Below are 22675 nucleotides of genomic sequence, written 5' to 3'. Positions count from 1 at the left end.
TCCGTATTGTATCACTTCTGATTGAAAAAAAGGTAGCACACCAGCTTTAATATCTCTGCAGAACTGTTGACTTTCACGGTCCCTCACCTGTTTTCGGTATACATAACAGGCAGCCACTGCAACCATGGTGGATTCTCCCACAAATCCTGCTAATAAAGACCCCACTCCCAGTGTGGCACCATGCACCCTGCAACAAACAACATTAACATGACAAATGTGGTTTCAATACAGTACCAGCAGAAAACATTTAATGCTGTACAGTTGCAACACAATGTTGCTCTAATCAACAAACCATAAAGTTCCCCTGTAGTCAACAATTGTCTCCCTTAAAACTAATCTTTGGTCACCAAACTGACATATTTAAACGTTTTTTTCCTTTGAACATTTTAACATAGTCTTAAAATAGCTTGAATGTAACTCCACACCCTTGCTTCATTGAACCATGAATAAATTAGCCCCGCCTCCACTCACTCACACCAGCTCAGAATACCTGATCCACTTGGTCACCTTTACTGTGGTAAACGCAGCACAATGGCAAGTGGAAATACTGGTTTAATTCAGCCATATATATTTGAACCAGACACTGATTCAGAAGAAGTGGAAGAGTGAATCACACAGCCTCGTAATCGTATAAAAGCCGATGTATCATAATGTAATGAGTTTTATGCATCGCTCTCTACAATGTCGGATACATAACGATAATTAAAAAAAGTAATAATAATATATATTGTTACACAAACCATGTTCCCATCTTCTAAAAATCAGTATCCTTAGAAACGCATTAAACATAATAGAACGCCAGTGGAGAAAGGCATTTAGGTCATATACATAATATAATATACATATATATAATTCACCTGCTATATTGCTAAATGTACCCGATGTTTCATATCAACAGAAAAATATACCGGAATAACCTGGTTTCTCTTGAGACTCCCCTGCTTCGCAGCATAGTTAATGATGCTCGTCTCCCTCGTGACGTGATTGATTACAAGGTAGTTTGTGACGCAAGGAACACCAGCGTTTTCAAACCACGTTTTTTCACTGCAGTTTTAATGAGAAAATGGTGTTGACTTATGAATTTGCACATTGTTTGTCTTAAAACTCATTAAAAAGACCACATAGACATATAGGCAAAATTAAACTTGATTTTCACTACAGGTGGTCTTTAAAGAACAATTTTCTGAGTTGATTTTAAATGTTGCTGCAGCAGTCTGCATAAGCTCTAGAGCGGAGTCATAATTAATTCACAAAATGCAGACAGGGATTTGAATTGAATTTTTAGTGGGTTTAAAAATAAACCAGAGGCAGCATGACAGCTAATTACTTCACAGATCCCATACTGAACAGAAGCACATTTCCAAGATATTTAAATGAGGATAATTTAGCAAATTCCTACAGTATACCAACCCCATGTATGGCAGCACCAGAAGACTGGAGATGAGCACAACGATGCGCAGAACTGAACTAGGTGCCAGGACGAAAGTTTTCTTCAACGTCATTAACCAGCCTGTTAGATGAGCTCGAACCGTAACTGTACACACAGACACAAGGTCACATTGATGTAAGGCACTGCAAATGATATAAGGTTGTATACAAAGTTAAAATGTAAAATAAGAGACTTTTAAGAGACTAATAAGTACCAGGTAGAGGGAAGAAGGAAAAGACTCTCAGTGGAATGATACAGAGCTGAGCGAAGGACGTGTCCACCGCGATGACATCTACCAGGATGCGCTCAGAAACATGAGGGGTCCAGAATATAATCAAACACATCTGGCAAACACAGACATAGAGAAATTAACAGGAGACAGAGCAAAATTACACTTTTTCTGATCACTTCATTTATCAGTTTTGTGTCAAAATGCCAAATTACAAAAAAGTGACATGGTAACGCATTAGTTAATGCATTGGGTGGCATTTTTCAAGTTAATTCATAAATATTTAATTGTTTATTGTTAATTCATATTTGTTCATAAAACATGACATTTACATTCATTTAGCAAACGCTTTTATCCAAAGTGACTTACAAATGAGGAATACAATGAACTAAAATTAATGATTCAATTCATTCTAAATAACCTGAAATATGTTATATTTATATGTTATAGTTATATCACTGTGAAATATACATATACTGTATGCAAGAATATAGTATTACAATTTAAAATAATGGTTTGTATTTTAAAGCAACACCATGTAGTTTTTCAACCTTCATAATATATTTCCAAGACTCTTGTGATGGTACATCGACATACAATAGGTTGAATGACGCGTCTGCCATAGCCTGACGGGGTCTGTATCACTTTTAGTGGCACTACGGAACTTCGGGGTTCAGGTAGTAACCCGAGCACAAAAAGAACTACAAAATTCGACTGCTTTACGGCATACCTATGGTAGCTTGATATTATAATATTGACGATATATATGGCTATTACCTACCACACAAACATTGAATTGAATTAGCATATCCATCCTGTAAAACAGTAGCCAATAGGCTACTATAATGACGCTGGCTTGTAACGTGAGCTACGCGATCTTTTGATGTTTGAAAAAAATAAAACCCATGAAATTATATTCATATGACATGCTGAAATATATGCCACTGTGCCTGGGATGAAGACATTTCACACGCAACGCAGGCAGTCTGCCCAAGACGTGAGAACTCCTTCTACAGAGTTCGGGAGTATCGGCTTGTCAACAAATGCACGTGTATCCCCTGGTGTAACCATGACAGATTTTACGACAGTAGTAGAAGACAATACTGTTTCCCAACTGTAGGGGGACCCCGAGAGCAAAAGTTACTTGGTGTTGCTTTAATATATTTGAAAATGTAATTCATTTTAAGCCACCAGTCTTCTTAGTTCATGCTACCTAATGCATTACTTAAGTCTTCTTCAGTGACACATGATCCTTCAGAAATAAGTCTAAAATGCTGATTTGGTGCTCATGAAACATGTTTGTTTCTCCAACAGCTGTGCAGCTTAATATTTTTGTGGACCATGATTCACTTTTTTCAAGATCTGATGAAAAGAACGTTTAAAAGAACAGCATTTCGGTATTTAAAATGGAAATAAGGTAACACTTTCATTTAGGGTCCAATTCTCACTATTAACTACTTGCTTATTAGCATGCATTACTAGGATATGCTTATATACTTATAAAGCACATATTAATGCCTTACATGACCATATTCTACATCCTTTAATCCTACTCAATAACTACACTTAACAACTACCTTGCTAACTATTAAAAAGCAGTAATTATTTTAAGTTTATTGAGGCAAAAGTTGTAATTAATAGTTAGTTAATAGTGAAAACTGGACCCTAAACTAAAGTGTGACCAGAAATCTTATATAACATTGTACATTTCTTTACTGTCACGTTGATCAATTTAATGTGTCCTTACTAAATAAAAGTTTCTTTTTTTTTTTTTTTATTTTTTTTTTATGACCCAAACCTTTGACCGGTAGTGTGTATCTAATGTTAACGAATTGAACCTTATTGTGTCAATGAAATCGAAATGTGCACCATGATATGCGTTTTGTCTAGGATACGTTTTTGTGTCACTCCTTCATCACCCATAATCTTGGATGTGCCAGTTAGTTTTGACTGTGTCTTTGTTATGAAACTCTTCTCATTCCATCAAGACCAGATTATACAATTGTCTCACGCCAGGCCTGCTCGACGCCCTGCCTACGGGCATTCCTCTCTTCTGGCACAATTGAGTCAGACAAAGGCCTGGCGTGCCTGTTTACAGTGAAAGATACTCAGATGGGCTTGAGTCATATAATCTTCACTTGGCTTTGACCTTCACTGCACACTCCTCACCACAGTTCTAGCCACAAACCCCGTAGTAATTTTAGGTTTTCCTCAGCCTTTCACACTCTGAAAACCAAACCAAGCGTAACGATTTTGCACTGTCAAAAACAATACAGTAAACAGACCAGCAGATCAATGCATGTTCAACCTGGACTATAAAGACAAACATATCAAGTGTATGAGTTTTGCAACATTAACATCAAGGACCGTTTCTGTAGATATTGTTTAGGAAATGTGAATGCCAATTTAAAAATCCTCTAGGAAAGCTGCCAAGATCTTCAGGCTGTTTTGAGATGTCTCGACTGGCATAGGTGTTGCATTTCCATTCAGAAAAAAAGGGTGTGCATTGAAAGTTGTTAATTTGTGCTTTTAATTTCAATTTGATCCAATCCTCTAATCCATAATTACTACACACACCGACTGACAAGTCATGTCACTGAAAACAAAAACAAACGCCCAAAACTGTGACAAGTCCATCCAAGCTCTATAGTTTGTTCTGTCTTTTGCTTTTTCACAAAAAGGGTACATTGTTTATCCTGACTGCATATCGTATAAAATAAAATAAAAATCTTTTTGTTTATTATTCTAAAGTAAAACCTTCTCCATGTGTGTAACATCTGCTTTCCAACAGCGCTGTTGGACTTGCATTATATAAATTGTGACTCATTTCAGCTAGTTGTTTTTTTGTCTTCAGGCCCTGAGGTAAAAGCAAAACAAGTAAACAGATGAAAAGGGGTTTACGACCTAGGTGGGAACTGAAATCAGTGTTTACTGGTTTTATGGCATGTGAAAAATGCACACTGTTTTAAGTGTTTTTTGTTTTACTGTTGGTGACAGTTAAAGAGCTAGTTCACCCAAAAATCTAGTCAACACTTACTCACCCTCAAGTTGTTCCAAACCTGCATGAGTTTCTTTTAACAGAAAGAATATTGTGCACATTTATCATATCATATTTTGAAGAATATTGGTAACCTGACAGTTGACGGTAGCCATTGATTTCCAAAGTATTTTCTTTTCCTACCTATGAAGTCAATGGCTACCAATATTATTCAAAATATCTTCTTTTGTGTTCAGCAGAAGAGAGAAAGTCAGACTTGAGGGTGAGTAAATGATAACGGAATTTTCATTTTTGGGTGAACTATTCCTTTAAGCAAAGACAACTGTGTTCAAGGTCAAGTTCACTTTATTTATATAGCACACTTACAACAGCCACTAGGCTGACCAAAGTGCTTTACAGAACAACCAGATAAATAATAAGAAACTAATACCTGCATAACAACACATAAAACACAAATAAAAGCAGCAAAGCTAAGAGCAACCTTAAAACCGGAGTAGCAAAACAGTATCAGACACAAATATTTACCTATGCTGTGATACTGCATGCTTTATCAACCCTACTTTTGTACATTTTTATATTTCTTGTATAATTATACATGCAAACACCAAATTATTAAATGTAAATGGGTAGTTGTAAATATTAAACATAAAATAGCGTGCCCTGGGGTGTGACATGCTATATTCCAACTAAAGCTAAATAGCATTTTCTTGATCTTGAGGTAAAAAAAAAAAAAAAAAAAAAAAACATTCTTCCATTCTTAAGTCCTGTTCAGACATGACTAGTTTTCCAGGAGGTCGTTAGAGACGTACAAACCCCGTCCGAATCTGCCATGTCTGTGTTTTTCTCACACAACCTTTGTAAAAATTCCAGCACAAATTATCTACTGTTGTTCGGCAAACTCGTGTGGCATCCAAAAAAAAAAAAAAATTACATTAGAAAATTAACAAATAGAGCCAAATCAGGGAAACTGAGACGACTGGAAATTTTAATATCAGTGTCAGGTAAGAGTAAGATGCTCATTTATTCAAGTTTATTATAAACAGCTACTGCTACAAACTTGTGAAGTTTCCTTAAATGTTCTATAATAAATTAAAATTATACCAGCAAATTATAAATTAAAAGACATTTACGTCATAATGATGTACGCAATCAATAATATTGTTGAGCATCACAAAATAGAAAGTGGCTGTAAGAAAATAGCTAAAGAATTGAAAATCCCCATTTTGACCATTAGGGCAATAATTAAGAAGTTCCAATCAACTAAAGATGTTACGAATCTGCCAGGAAGAGGATGTGTGTCTATGTTGTCTTAAAGCACGGTGAGGAGGAGAGTTTGAATGGCAAAAAACTTTCCAAGGATCACAGATAGAGAATTGCAGAGATTAGTTGAGTCTTGGGGTCAGAAAGCCTAAAAAAATAGATCAAACAACAGTACATCGCCACATGTTGTTTGCGAGAAAAACAACATGTTGTTTCAAGAAAAATCCTCCTCGCTCCTCCAAAAACAAACTCCAGCATATTCAGTTGTCAGACACGACTGGAACTTCAAAAGGGACCGGATTCTGTGGTCAGATGAAACAAAAAAAGGGCTTTTTGTTTGGTGCAAACAGGGATAAAAAGTACCCATGCCCATAGTAAAATATACCACTGGATCTTTAATGTTGTGGGCCTATTTTTTTTTACATGGTATCTGGATTCTAGCAAATACCAACAGATAAAAAATCTAAACCTGACAGCCTCTGCTAGAAATCTTATAATGGGACGTGGTTGGATCTTCTATCAGGACAACGATCCAAAACAAACATCAAAATCAACTTAAAAAAGGGTAACTGAGCACAAAACGAAGCTTCTGCCATGACCGTCCCAGTCCCCTAAACTGAACCCTATATGAGTGGGCTGAACTGAAGAGAAGAGGCGCTAACATGGAGCTGGGAATATGAAGGATCTGGAGAGATTCTGTATGGAGGAATGGCCTCTGATCCCTTGTCAGTTATTTTCCAAACTCATCAGGCATTATAGAAGAAAACTCAGATCTGTTATCTTGGCAAAAGGAGGTTGAAAAGCATTTATTTCATAGTGTGATTTACCCCCCACTTTCAATTCTTTTACTTCAATGAAAGGTTCGATTTGTGCGCATTTTCTGAATGAAAAGATCAAAAGGATAAACAATGCAGATTTATTTTTTACAGCCATTTTGATCATATTTACCAGGGGTGCCATTAATTCTGACCACACTTTGGATCAATTTAATGCATCCTTGCTGAATAAAAGTATTAGTTTCTTAAAAAAAAAATAGGGACCCCACCCATGTTTGATAAAGAGATCTTACCATTAAGGAGAGAATAAAACAGCAGAGAGTGAACCTCTTGATGTGTGATGTGTTGACTGTCAGACCATTGGCAAACTTATTGGTAGGGTTATTCTGTTAAAAAAGAAAGAAAAAAAGAAGGAGTACAGATAAATGTTTATTATCCTCAAAATGATAGAGGTTAAATTATAAAGCTAAACCACTATGCATGGAAAAATTAGTTTTGGGAAGATTTAACAAAGAACGACAAAGCAATGTCTTTCTCGCCTATAGAAGAACATTGAAAGGTAGTGATGGCAAAAACAGCATTTAAAAGTTACAAAACAAGTTCTCCCCAACCTAAATCCATTCAAACTCACCAAAACAACAACCCTAATGAGAGAACACAACACGAAAACCCAAATAAGTTGATTCAGACACCACATCTGACTGTGCAGGTCTTTCAATGGTATGTAATTACAGGTCTTCAGGACGAGGCATTTTCTGGTGAACTCTATTCATTGGGTGTTGACTTGAAAACTTTTCAAAGCCTCAGGACAAACCAAACAAACAAAAGTTCCAAAGGTCTCATATAAAAACTCATACCAAACAACAAAAGACAATTATATATTTTTTTGCCAGTGAAAATCTTGCTGTGATATTCAGGGTGCTTGTGAGGGCATTGTTGTGCAATTGATAGTAAAAACCACCACTTACCTTATCAAAAGCTGGGTAGACGGCACGTAGTTCTGTTAACCAGCCGTAGGGCACGTGACCCACCGGATATGTAGCTGTGAGGACTGCTACCGCCTAGCAAACGCACACAATTCAGTTACAGATTGCTGTGTTTTACTGTTAGCTGCAGTACAAACTAGCGCCCATCAGTACTCACTTCAGTTGATGCAGCGCTGCCCTTGAGGTCCCGAGAGACAAACAGATTGACGATGGGTCGGCTGATGCGCTGAGTGGCTAAAATAAGGGCAAGCGGCCACCAGAAACTAAGCATCTTCCTTATGGTGACATCGCCCTGAAAGTGACCATAAGTATAGTACTAAATATAGGAAGCAATTTTCCAATTTTTCTGCAAAAATCTGCTTTGATAAACGTACCCCCTGATCGAGACTGTTTGATTCAGGGATGTTGTCGTGGACGTTACAGTAGTAGCCCAGTCCTACGATAGTGAATCGCACCAGTGCTCCCATGTACAGAGAGAGAATGGGAATAAGAAGAGGCTCTAAACATTCCAGGTTACTCTGGAGAAGGATCGCCACAAATATTATCTGCAGGCGAATAGGAAAGTAAGAATCAATTAAACATTAGGCAAGTTTAAGTACATGTTTAAACATGACAAACCTAAATTATTATAATATTTTTAATCATGCTATACTACATTAAAATGTTTATGCATTTTTGTGTTGTACTTATTGTACTTTATGATGTAGGAATGTTTTTTATGACAACTTTTTAAAAAAAAATGTTAAATATTATTTTTTACTAATATAGAAACTAATATTTTTATTCAGCAAAGTATGCACTAAATTGACCAAAAGTGACAGTAAAGACGTTTATAATTCTTTATATATTTATAATGTATAATGTTTTTTGTTTTGTTTTTTCAAATGAATGCTGTTCTTTTGAACTTTCTATTCATTAAAGAATCATGAAGAAAAAAAAACGTTTCAAGGTTTCTACAAAAAATATAAAGCACCACAGCATTGATAATAATGAGAAATGTTTCTTAAGCATTAAAATCAGCATATTAGTAGGATTTCTGAGGATCATGTGACACTGAAGACTGGGGGTAATGATGCCGAAATTTCAGCTTTGCTATCACAGGAATAAATTACATTTTAAAATATGTTAAAATAGAAAACGGTTATTTATATTGTAATAATATCTCACAATATTACTGTGAGCAAAATATCTTAATGACCCGAAACCTTTAAGCCATGATTGTATATACACTTGTCATTTTACATTATTTTGGTAATAATGTCTCTATTTAAAGTCAGACAAAGACAATGTTGTGAAGCAGTCATTTTCCTTTGCTTGTTATAACACTTTGTTTGTGCTAGTCAGACGGCCAACATTGAAAAAGACACAACTAAGATTTTTTTTACCATAACTTAACTTTATCTCCTGCTCCCTGCTTTTCTCTGCATCTTTGCTTTTAGAAAAGTTAACAAGTATCTAACGTTTGAATATCAGGTCTAAATATGACATTTCAAAGGTCACTACAACACTTTTTTTAATTTGTGGAACAGGGTGGTATTGTTACCTGCGTGACAACATCAGATATGGAGGCAGATCCTACTAGCAGACTGTACTTATGCTTCAGGAGGATGCCAGCATGAATCCACGCCTTTGCAGCAAAATCAAAACAGAACAAATTAAAAGAATATGTAACATGTATATTCAATTAAAAGCATTAAAGGGTTAGTTCACCCAAAAGTAAAAAATTCTGTCATCATTTTACCATCATTACATTATTCAGTCCCTCCAGGATTTCACGATTTTTTTTGCGATCAAAATGACTGATTTTGTGGTGGTAATTTCCAGAAATTTGTGAAAAAATGTGCGATTTTTATATTTTATAATTAGGACATCACATTTACCATAATAGTATTATGTCAGATGCACAATAGTCATACATGACACAAATCACAAACAAAATGCATAAAGCTTGTTTATTTTGGTCTAATCAAATTCTCATCAAATTAACTTTTAAAACAACCTATGGGCAATTTTCTACCTGACCTATGTAAATATTAACAGCAGGTGTAGTAATTTATACTGTAGAACTGTGTGTAAATCCTGAATTGAGGGGTCCTGAGCTGCAGTAGGCAACCAGTTACTTATAGTGCGCCGTTTTGCATGGCGTCCCCACTGCGTATAGCTATGCAATACGAAGTGACCGTTCGAAAGGGAACTACTCAGTTACTATCGTAACCTCAGTTCCCTGAGAGTAGGAAACGAGTGTCGCTTCAGTCGTTAAACCTGCTAAAATGGCGTTTTTTGGGGACTTATATCATAGCCAGTAAAAGAATAATATAGGCTAAGGCCGCGCCCCCTTGGTGGGCTCTGACGTGTAATGGCATGATGCAAGCTCATTGGCGCACACGTCAGAGGCGCCCGCGCCATTGGATGTTCAGTTGCCGCAGCACAGCCAATGAGTGAGCCAGACACTCACTGTGCTAGATGTGCAGCTGCAAAATTGCATTTTACACATAGACAGTATAAGAAAGGTTTTACATTATAGGCTTCAGTAAATCGAGGAAAAGGAGTTTCCCCTTTTCCCGCAACATCTGTATCCACGTAAAAATGCATTGAAACTTTAATTAAACTAGAGATATTTCAATTGGGTGATTATAATTTAATGTTTTGTGAGGTCTTTTTCATTTTTTTCAAAAAATGGAGGCCGGGAGGAGCATCAGCCAACCTCGTGGATTGAGCTCCAGAAAATGTTTGGTGATAAATTAACAGAATTCATAGGAAATGTTATTTGCTTATTTGTAAAGTAAAGGAGAGAGAAAAAGCGGTAACAAGAAAAAATATGGAGAAAGTAAAAAGAGAGTTGGAGGAAATCAAGGCTACGCTGAAGGAAACACTAATGAACCTGACCAGCGAGATCAACGAGTTGAAGGAGGAAATCAAGGCGAAAAATAACACTCTGGAAGAAATGATCAAAGCGAAAGACAATAGAATCAATGAACTAGAAAGAAGAGTGGAGGATTTGGAACAATACACTCGCGTAGGATGTAATTATTACTGGACTGGCAACGAAACACAGGAGTTATGCACGAGTTGTGGCCCAGGAGGGAGGAACAGGTGGCGGAAAGGTGTCTGGAAGCGTCGGAGGCCAGCTGGACCCTCCGGAGGAACTGCAAACATTGGAACGGCAAGTGGTGGAGTTTTTTGAGAGTCGAGGAATGTCTAATCGTAGCGATAGCATAGCGGCTTGTCATGTAATTTCAAGAAAGGTTATCTCAAAGAAACTTCCCAAACCGGCCACGCCAGTAATTGTAATGAGATTTGCAAATCGCAAATATAAGATGGAGTTAATGAAACAAGGATATCTACTAAAAGGCACTGGAGTATATATAAATGACCATCTAACAAAAAAGAACGCAGACATCGCTTGGCAAGCTCGCATGCTGAAAAAAGCCAAAAAGATACAAGCAACTTGGATAAGGAACTGTAAAATAATGATAAAACTTAACGGAACACCGGAAGAATCCAAAGTAATGGAAATTAAAGATATTAAAGAACTGGATAAGTATAGAGAATGACTTTTATTTCGAGAGATCACAGGGTTCTATTTTGGGACCTAAACTTTTTCTTTTATATATTAATGACATTTGTGATGTTTACAGTTACAGTTTGTTTTATTTGCAGATGATACTAATTTCTTCAGCTCAGGAAATAATATACAGAAACTAGCAGAATCTATTGAATATGAAATGATAAAACAAGAAATGGTTTGATGTAAATAAGTTGTCATTGAATTTAAAAAAGACAAAATTTATGGTCTTTGGAAATAGGAAAATAAATTAATCTGTTGCTTTATCCATAGATGGAGTTGATATTGAGAGAGTGTTTGAGTTTCGTTTTCTTGGTGTAATTATGGATGATAAGCTATCATGGAAACCTCACATACACATTAAAAGAAAAATCTCCCAGAATATTTTTGTTTTAAACAAAGTGAAGGAGGTATTAAATAAGGAAATATTGAAAATACTTTATAGTTCACTCATCGTACCATTTTTATTTATTGCATAGAAGTCTGGGGGAATACATATCAGACAAATATAAAACCTTTATCTATTCTACAGAAGAGAGCTATAAGAATTATTCATAAAGTTAACTATAAAGAACATACAAGCAAATTATTTGCTAAATCAAGAATATTAAAGTTAGAAGATTTGGTTAAGCTTCAAACATTAATAATTTTGTTTAAAGCAAGACATAAAATCTTACCAGAGAAAATACAACACATTTATCAGTTAGAAAAAGAGTTCAGTAGGAGAAGGTATAATTTTAAACATCAATTTGCACGTACAACAATAAAACAAATGTGCCCCTCAGTTATGGGAGTAAAATTGTGGAACTCATTGCATGATAATCTTAAAAGTTGTAGTAATATTGGTCAGTTTAAGTATAAGTATAAACAGAGTATATTCAGTCAGTATTAATATGGTGAGGTCCAAGGTTTTTTTTTTTTGTGTTGTTTTGTTTTGCTCTATATATATTGGGTCTAGTAATATTGGTCAGTATAAGTATAGATATAAACAGAGTAAATTCGGTGAGTATTAATATGGTGAGGTCCATGTTGTTGTTTTTATTGTTTTGTTTTGCTTTCCTCTATATGTATTGGATTTCTTGTTTTGTTGTCTGGGCATTGCCTGATGTATTATACTGTATGAATGCTGATATTTAAACCAACATTGTTTTTTGTCAGTGTAATTTTGGCTGTAAGCTGCTTAAGAAAGGTTATTTTGTTTTTTGGAATAGGGGACAGATATTATAAGATTTTATCTTTTTTCTGTTCCCTTTTGCACATGGGAATTTAAATTATTTAAAGGTCCCGTTGCATGCGATTCCATGTTTCAAACTTTAGTTATTGTGTAATGTTGCTGTTAGAGCATAAATAATATCTGTAAAATTATAAAGCTCAAAGTTCAATGCCAAGCGAGATATTTTATTTAACAGAAGTTGACTACAAAAAACGGCTCGTTTGGACTACACCCCTCTACATCCTGCATTAGTGACATCACCAGAACCGTTTCTTGACTAACCTCCGCCCACAGGAATGCTCCCTCAACTCTACTGGCTACTTGCGCACTTCTTATAACTTAGCCTACTGTGTTTACTCAGCTCTTACGGTGATTTTCTGAAGTAAAACTGACGCTTCATCTTTTGTGTGATGTACAATAAACTTTATTAAACTCATCAGTACATGTTTGATCATCATTCAGACAGCAGACTTGTAGGCTATTAATAAATAATGGATACATAGCCTACAAGCAGATGACAAATACGTTATAATAACCGTAATTAAACTACTAAACCATACCTGTTTCATCTCTATACAGCACTCTGACTCTGTAGGCATTATTGTCCGACTCGAAATGAACACCGTTACTGAGAGTTTCTGATATTATCATCATTCCGTGAGATGAATTTTTCCTGACAGACTGAGCACGAGCTCATGAAGCTCCGCCCCCTGTGTCGTCCAGCAGCACCTCATTTGCATTTAACCCTCAGAGGTCGGAGATCACGCCGGCGTGATCTGCTCGCTTTTTTCCTTATGAGTTGAATTGAGACCCGAAATACTCTTTTGAATTTGATTTTACAAAACAAGTTTCATACATCAATCGATTCTGTTAAATGTGTATTATTTTTGTGTATACTCACAATAAAAACAAAGTGCTGTGCTTTTTGCCAAAAAAAGAAAAATAAACACGAAGCGAGTTCTGCCTTCTCTCTGCCAGTGTAGTCCATTCTGAAACGCGTCTGAAACACAGGCATGAAGCTTGAATTCTCTTCTTTTTAATGAAGTAATTTATATAAAAAACAAATATTCTCATCTTGTGAAATCTGTATTAAAAGAGAGCGATTCCAGTCGAGCTAATTACATCTAATTCAGATGTAATGTGACTCCGCCCACGGAGAGCGCACGCTATTCAAACGCAAATGACTGAGGCAATCCGCGCAAACCTGTGAACGCCCACATATCAGCTCGAGAAAACACAAGTTTATTCAGATCATTACTTGTTTACACCGTCTTGCAGCTGTGAGGAATAATAATGGAAAATGTCCCCCAGAAGTGCGGGTATATCGAGGAGCGAGCTGAGGAATACTAGTAAGTTTTTTTCCTTCTCACGTGAATTTCTGTTTATGAATGAATGAACGGCAGAGATGCGCGCTGTTTACCACAGCTGGTAAAGACAGTTTAAATTTAAATCGCGTGTGTGAATGAATGATGATGTTTCAGCAAACTGTATTGCTATACTGAGATGAGTAAAAATCGACTGAAATATGTTGAAATAAAATGTAGGCTATTTGTATAAGCAACGTATTAAACTGCAAATTAACAATATGCCCTAATATTTCATGAAAACAACGTTACAGTCAAGCGAAATATGAAAGTAATGAATACATAGATAAAATGTAGGCCTATAATCATTTTCTTTTTTTACAAAGAAAGAGTACACTTGAAATATTGTTGAAATTGTAATATTGTTGTAATTGTAACCTTTTTAATAAAATGGCAAAACATATTTACAAGATAGATGTAAGCAAAATCTTAAATGGTCAATATAAGTCTTCTAAATATCCTTTGTCCTTGCATTGTGGCTCAGCCAGTTTCACACCTGTGTGAATAGCTCATCATTATGCAGAGTGGGTGTTCTAAGTTGTAAACCACTCCTCGTTCACGCCTCCTTGCATATTGGCTTTCCAAGCAAAACCTGTTTTACATCAATTTAAATCAATGTATGGTTTTATGTGAACGATAAAGCAAGACTATTTTCACATGATTTTGAAGAAAAAACACTAGGCGAGGACATCCATTATTCAAAAGTCTTATTGACACATATTTACTATGTGTTTTGTGGCCTTATTTCAGAAATTTTAGTTTTTTCAATAACCATGCATAAACATTATTCTCTCAAAAATGAAAACATGTACATACACGTGGCTCACATATTATGGTAGCCCTGTTTGTGCTTTATAGAGTGAATTTACACCTTTGCCATTAATATGTTTATAAGCAACTGAAAAAAGCACAAATGTCAGGGCATGTCAGAACATCTCAAGGGCCCCAAAAACAGCTCAGACCCCAGAGGGTTAAAGGGGACACACTGAAACGGCTCGTTTTTCTGAGCCCCAAAAAAATTCAATTTAAACATACTGTAAAAAATGATCTGTTGGGTATTTTGAGCTCAAACTTCACATACACACTCTGGGGACATCAGAGACTTATTTTACATCTTGTGAAAAGGGGCATAGAACGGGACCTTTAAAGAAGAAAATGAAATGTTTTGTGTTTTACCATGATGCAATAATAATAATAAAAAAAATTGTGATTATTTTGCGGTTAAATTAGGAATTATGCAGGATCGCAAAAAAATGCGACATTTTGTTGATTTTACATTGTATTCAGCGATCGCGGAATCGCGGAAATTTGGAGGGACTGATTATTCTGCCTCATGTAGTTCCAAACCCGTAACTTTCTTTAACTTTTGTTCAAAACAAAGTGATGAAGATATTTTAAATGAAATCTGAGATATTTCTGTCCCTCCATTGACTGTATACACAACTACCACTTTGATGCTTCAAAAAGTTCACAAAGAGATCGTAAAACTATTCCATATGAATCGAGTCCAAGTTTTATGAAGAGACTGGATCGCGCCTTAAATGATAAACTGATTGAATTTAGTCTTTTATTCACATTTAAACATTCATCAACGCACACATGAGTTATGATAAACGGAAGCTCATGCAAGCTTGCTTGACGTTTGAGAACCAATTAGGTTCATCCTCGTGTTACGCAGCATACTTGAGCTTCCGCAAGAACCAATGAGGTTCATATGCGTGTTACACAGCATGCTTAAGCTTCCGCAAGAACCAATGAGGTTCATTCTCGTGTGTTATGCAGCACACTTAAGCTTCCGCAAGAACCAATGAGGTTCATTCTCGTGTGTTATGCAGCACACTTAAGCTTCCGCAAGAACCAATGAGGTTTGTTCTTAAGCATCAAGCAAGTATAATTGAGCTTGTGTTTATTTTCGCTGTTCAATGTTTATATGTAAATAATATCATATAAAGTGATCAAGTCTCTTTAGAAAACATCTAGGTTACTACTGTAACCTCTGTTCCCTGAGCACAGGGAATGGGACACTGCGTTGATGACGCTATGGGGAATGCCTCCACGTGAACTGGTGTCTGAAACACTTATCTAATCATGTCAATCCTATTGGCCAGCGACAGCCTATGACATCACTACTAGTGTGACCCGGAAGTATATAAGGGGAGCCTGGAGAACATGTTGTGTTCTCTAAGAACATGGCTGTGACAAAAAAATAAAAATAAAAAACTTTCACTGAAATGCCAAAAACACTCCCCTTTTGGGTCACATACATACATGTCAGTGACAGTATTTCCTATGGCCACTGCCTAAGGTATAAGCCTCAAAGAGGCCTCTGATACAATGAAGGCCAACCAAGGCTGCTCAAAGGCTTTGGAACCAACAACTTCCGGGGGTTCCGTTAAGGGAATATGGCCAGGGGGTCCAAAAGGAGTCCCGTCCTGTCACTTTCTGAGGGGGACATGAAGTCAACCCCACATGCCACCAGGGAGGCTGAAATGGTCTCAAACTGTCTGTTTCCTAAACAGAGTCTCTAACATTACTTGCCTCACTTGTGGAGGCATCCGATAGGGAGGACTGCAGATAGTGGCAGTAATCACTCACAGACCGGATCATAGAGACCTGGAGAGTAGGACTCAGCATAGCGCTTTCTAATAGTGCTTTTTCTACTCGATCCTGGATCTACACAGTGCTTCAGGGCCCTGTGGAGGTTGGGCACTCTGAAAGGGACCCTAATAAGGGGAGCGCCTCCAGCTTTAAGGTTTACATTGCCAACAGGCAGTGTAATCAACAGAAGTGCTATCGCCCCTTTAAAGCAAGGGGAGTACAGTCTTACACTACCGGACTATCGAGGAGGCCTACTATAAGGCCTACAGCTTCGAATGTCATGGCTTCATTGCGTCAGTGCTTCGGCTCTAAGGGAGCATACTCAACCATCCAAAATGGGAGGGAGTAACTAATCTGTCTCTACCTGAGCCTGGGTGGTGAAGGGTCATATCATACGAACTATGGTTAGCAAAGTACTCTAAATAATGACCCTCACAAGGAGAGTACTATCAGTATGACCCTGAGAAATGTTTCAGGGTTGAGGCCTATTATCTTGTATTTTTTACAAGACAGATTGTATATTCTCTACTAAACCCAAGGAAATGGAGGCCACAGTAAGTGGCCAATGACATTCAACCTTATGACTTGAATTATTTTATTCAAAGGGCTCAGTGGAAAAAAATATTTTTCAGTTTTAAGGCCTAGCTGGATAAATTAGCTACTATACTCAGCTCTAAAGGGCGGAGGCCTGAGCATACTGCTTCTTACTTTCTAGAGAGAAAGGCCTGACAACGCCCATGAGATATCTTGGAGGCTTTTTTGAAGATGGCCTGCTACCAATGCTGCTATCTACCCTGTAACACCACTAGCATTTTTACACCTAGTGCAAAAGGCGGGCCTTAGCTAGACGACTCTTGTAGTAAGAGGCCAAGTACTAGGAAAAACTAGATTTAGAGGAATAAAATCTCCTGATGGGCTCTAGTTCTAGGAACCTACTCTCAGATACTGAGAGGCTCAAAGCAAGAATGCTCAGCAGACCGCCAGCATTTTTCTAGTTGCTAAGCCTAAGCCAGATATTGATGCGAATGCCCAGACACACAAATATTATATGACTGAAGTTAGAGCTATAATCTCAAAACGAATCTCAAAGTGAGAGGAGACCTGCTGCTCTAGTATAAGGTGGCTTATAAGGTGGTCCAACGAGGGCCAAATGCTAGACTCCGTAGTCCTATCTGGAGCTTGACAGAGCGGTGGCCTCAGTAGAATAACTCCAGATAGGGAGAAAGCCATCTCACAAACAGAATGTCTGTTTGATGCTTAGATGAACGGTGGCCTCACTAGAGAATTTTCCATATAATAAAGCCAACCTGTTCACTACTACAGATTGGCACTACCCACTACATAAGCCTGCCGACTCTAACATAAGAGGAGGCCTCTGGGAAGGGTATGCATAGCCTACCTATATATGGGAACTTCAGGGCCCTAATTTCACCATCCTATAAAACCCCTACCTAACACCCCCATGATACTTTCTAACAGGGAAGTGTGTTCTACAGCTCAACCTTACTAAAAACTCTCGTAAAGGGAGGAGACCTACAGAGCTCAACCTGCTGCCCATAGAGCGATGGCCTGAACGACATTCACAAATGGATCTCGAAAGAGCGCACTTACTGCTACACCCGAAGCCAGATCCACAGACGGGTTCCAAATTGAAGGAATAACTCATCCTGGAATAACTCAAGGTCCAGGCTCAGGGCTGATGCAAGAAGCGCTTGGGGTAAGGAAGCGCAGATTTGTTCCACAGTGTTTACAGACAAAACAGTCCCTGAAGACAAAAAAGTCGTTGATGTTCTCCAGGCTCCCCTTATAGACGAATCCGACGAGCGTTCTGTGTAGGCTGCCATCTTGTGGCGACGCCATTAATGAGCTGTTACTAGTATAAACAAACCTCCGTGATAACGCACCCTCGATGACAGCTACAGCTGTTGGGTTGATGATGTTAGACAGTAGGCTCCAGTCACAGATTAAGGTACAAACGATCTTACAGATTATTGCCAACTACAGGTCACTGATAGAGGGTCAAAATGATCTGAGCTCCGGATGGTTTGGTTAGCTAAATAATGCACACTCTACCAGATGATAAACACATAACGTTAGTTCTAAAAGGACCTGTCCGATTTTCACAGACCATTAACAGCATTCATACTGTACAAATAACAAACCAATAGGAGGCAATGGCGCAACGCTACCCAGCAACAGCTCAGTAATGGCGCCCGCTTACTTCCGGTAGTTTCGCCGGATTCGTCTATATACTTCCGGGTCGCACTAGTAGTGATGTCATAGGATGTCTCCAGTAGGATTGCCGTGATTAGATAAGTGTTTCAGACACAGATTCACACGGAGGCGTTCCCCATAGCGTCATTGATGCAGTGCGAGTTCCCTTTGGAAAGGAAACTTGGACTAAACCGCTCAATTCATCTGGATTAATCTTATGATCTCTTTATGAACTTTTTGAAGTGACAAAGTGGTTGTTCCGTGGACTGTCAATGGATGAACAGAAATCTCTCAACTTTCATTTCAAATATCTTCATTTGTGTTTCGAAGATCAACGAAAGTCTTATAGGTTTGGATCGCAATGAGGGTGAGTAATTGATTAAAAATTTACTATACTATGATATAATACTTCCCTGTATTAAAGTAATGTATAAAATTATACAATTATTATTTTATTTTATTTTTGTCATTGTTTACAATCCTTTTCCTGGTTTGCCTCAGTACAAAGCCCCAATTTCATTTGCCTAGTCCTAATTTCTCTTTATTTAGCTATTTATTGATTTGTACATGCCCTCTAATTAATGAATCACTGCATCTGTGTGCTAATGGGTCCTGATATATAAATGCCTACATTGATTCACAATAGACTGATAGATTTTGGAGCAGTTTGATTTTTGTAGTGTGTTTATGAGAAATGTAAGTTTATTTTCCATTGTTTCTTTGTTTACATTGTGTATCTTATCCTTGTGTAATTTGAAAAAAAAAATTTGAACAAGATTTATCTTTATTGAAGTTTGTATTTCTGTTTTTGTCTAGAAACCACACTCTGACCTGTATTCCATGCTCAATTGCTCTGTTCTACCTGCTTCAATGGGTAAATAAAGTGAACAAATGGAACTGGACTCTGTTTTTTAATAGACACCCCTGCTGGGATCAAACCAGACATTCCTACTTAATTCCTAACATACCTTACATTACCCTTTAAAGGTGCAGTAAGCTATTTCTGAGAAATGCTGTTGAAATTAGAAGAAATAACATTTTACTTTAAATTAGGAATGTCATATAAAGATATAGTGCGATCTTTGCCATTAAGACATGGGTACGTTATAAGTGAAAGACACATGAAGCGCATTCTTAGACTTTGTCGCACGCATATTTAGGGACCGTCTCAAAATTACATGCGACATTGGCATAAACATTTCTAACTTCAATAGCATTTGAAGACAATGACTTACAGTCATAAAACCAACTGTACACTGTTCACCCAGGTCTCATGTATGATGCACACCTTTTAGATGTTTGATATTTATGACAATAAACTGCTAAATCATATTGTAGGCCTATTTCACTACTGCCACATACCTGACACCTAGATGAACAATGTAGGCTACAGTTGGTTTTATGACTGTAAGTCATTGTCTTCAAATGCTATTGAGCTTTAAATGTGGTCATATTCTGTATATGATTCTACACAGTAGTGAAATACATAGCATTATTTGCATATGATTTAGCAGTTTACTGTCATATCAAAAATATTAAAGGTGTGCATCATACATGAGACCTATTTGAACAATGTACAGTTGGTTTTATGACTGTAAGTCACTGTCTTCAAATGCTATTGAGCTTTAAATATTGTCATATTCTATGATCCCATACATTAGTGAAATACATAGCAATATTTGCATATGATTTAGCAGTTTATTGTCATAAATATCAAAAATCTAAAAGGTGTGCATCATACATGAGACCTGGGTGAACAATGTACAATTGGTTTTATGACTGAAAGTCATTGTCTTCAAATGCTGTTGAAGTTAGAAACGTTTATGCCAATGTCGCATGTAATTTTGAGACGGTCCCTAAATATGCGCAGCGTGCGACAAAAAAAGTTTAAGAATGCGCTTATCTTTATAACATACCCATGTCTTAATGGCAAAGACCGCACTATATCTTTATATGACATTCCTAATTTAAAGTAAAATGTTATTTCTTCTGTCATCTCCATCTCTGCTGTAGCCCAGTCTGGTACGGTTACAGTATTGGCCGTTGTTGCTCCCTCAACGCGTGGCCACGACATAATGATGTCGTTACCTCAACAAAATGATCTCGTGGCCACGAGAAAAATATATCGTTCTCTCAACATGTGATCTTGAGGCCACGACTTTGCATTGCGTGGCCACGACATAATGATGTCGTTACCTCAACAAAATGATCTCGTGGCCACGACTTAATATCACGTTCCCACGAGTTTATATGTTGTGGCCACGACAAAAATAAGTGAACCGAACATGTCCCCTCCCGGTCACCGTACAAGAGCATATAAAAGCAAGAGCTGGTTGTTAGTTGCCAGTAGCACACCAGCTCCAGACAAACAATGATACTCAAAACTGTCCTGTAACTAGGGGTGGGTGGTATGACCAAGTTTCACGGTATAATTTTATTTTACGGTAACGATATATTTCAAAATATAGTTACAAGTTATTCTCGAAAATCGGCAAAAAGGGCTTTGTATAATAAATAAACCCAAATACTTAAACCCAAAAAGTACTTCACCTTGTTTGATTTTTCTTTTTCTATTATTTTATAAATTATTTCTTTAGTAAAATATTTTGATAGCTAAATATAGTAAACAAAACACACTCATCAACTTTAGATGAACTGCCCCCAACTGATTGATATTAAATACAACTCATAGGTGCAATTAAACTTTAAATAAAGTGTTGCTGAATCATTTTTTCAATCTCAAGTTATTGCTTTACTTCATCAATCAGTTTATAATATCTGAATATTTTATATTGAAGTATTCTATTCATAATAAATTAGTTACTTCCTTTAAATTTTGTAGGATATTAGTAATACTAGCTATGTTTAAATGTGTTCCCAGGTACATTTTTGCCATGTCTGCTGCTTATACTGTGTTTTTAATGGGCTTGTTTTGCTCTTTTTGTGATATCTGGCAAACCATCACCTGGAGATTTAATCAAGATTTAATCAAGAGAAGTTCAGTGTCAAGTTCATCAAGTTCAGAAGTGACTAGAAGGAGAGCAGCAGTATGAAAACCTAACAGCAGCTACTGTTAGTGTTGACTAAGTAGTATAACTGCGTCATTATTTTACCATAGCCACATTTACCATATAGCCAACACTGACACACACCGGGCTCCCTCTCAGTGCGTGTGCACACGCGCATCTTTTGCATCACTAAAATGTGATCGGTTAATTTGAGTGTCAAGTTGTAATCACGTATCGAATAAAAGGAAGATTTTATCAGCTGGTTCAGTGGCCAATTGTTTGGAGTTAGAAATATATAACTCGCGCTGCATATTTTGTCATTTTGGATTATACATTCGCTTTAACAAGCAGGTTGTTCATTACCACGGCAACCGCTTGCATGTCATGCTGAATGTGATTTTCGTGTTTAAAAAGTAACTGTACAGAGACAGAAAGATGCAGATATCTATACATTATTTAAGGTTATCTCTATACGTTACGATATTGATATATGAACTGTTGTTGTCAAGTAAGCTTCATGCTTTCCCCGTTGCGAACGTGCTCTCCTCTGAACCGTAGCCTACGGGTGCTGTAGACTGCTGCGCATTTTTTCCAGAAAATATCACGTTAACAACAACCCTTTAGAAAACGTAATTCCTTTGTGGATCCTCTTAATCTGCTTTCTCCCATGTTTCTTTGACATATCTCAGTGTCTCAGTCTCGCGCACGCTGCACGTGAGTTAACCACGCCCACTTATTAACATGTGCGGTATAGATGGAATAAAAAAAACTGTTTTGGTTGACATTTTCTACTGCGGTAACGATATATACGGTCATACCTCCCAGCCCTACCTGTTACTATAGCTAACATTGCAACAACAGCCTATCTTGGTTATGTGAAACATAACAAAACCAATGTTACCCATTTATGGATGGAGCAGAAACAAGGCAACCTCTGCGTCTGTTTTCAGGCCTTCCCGCTTGGCTTAGGTCTCTCCAGCACTGGAAATCTGTCTAATATTAACAAAGGTCCTAAAGCTCTTGCCTGATCATAAC

At 37.2% G+C, this 22675-nt stretch overlaps 1 protein-coding gene across 3 annotated transcripts in view; it reads right to left on the bottom strand.

Moving 5' to 3' along the window:
* The window catches only part of ankha (ANKH inorganic pyrophosphate transport regulator a), a 36593-nt gene that overhangs the window by 3087 nt on the left and 10831 nt on the right, over positions 1-22675 (bottom strand). For all 3 annotated transcript variants that reach the window (XM_081352366.1, XM_081352367.1, XM_081352368.1), the window contains exons 4-11: positions 9222-9305; positions 8053-8223; positions 7836-7970; positions 7661-7753; positions 6986-7078; positions 1644-1773; positions 1411-1534; positions 88-187 (exon numbers count right to left, since the gene is read on the bottom strand). In XM_081352366.1, coding sequence (XP_081208492.1) covers positions 88-187; positions 1411-1534; positions 1644-1773; positions 6986-7078; positions 7661-7753; positions 7836-7970; positions 8053-8223; positions 9222-9305 — 930 coding nt within the window. The remainder of the gene's footprint in view (positions 1-87; positions 188-1410; positions 1535-1643; positions 1774-6985; positions 7079-7660; positions 7754-7835; positions 7971-8052; positions 8224-9221; positions 9306-22675) is intronic.

Source organism: Scardinius erythrophthalmus, assembly GCF_964197995.2.
Source record: "Scardinius erythrophthalmus genome assembly, chromosome: 22".
NCBI lineage: Eukaryota > Metazoa > Chordata > Actinopteri > Cypriniformes > Leuciscidae > Scardinius > Scardinius erythrophthalmus.
This window is presented reverse-complemented; position numbering and strand designations above follow the sequence as displayed.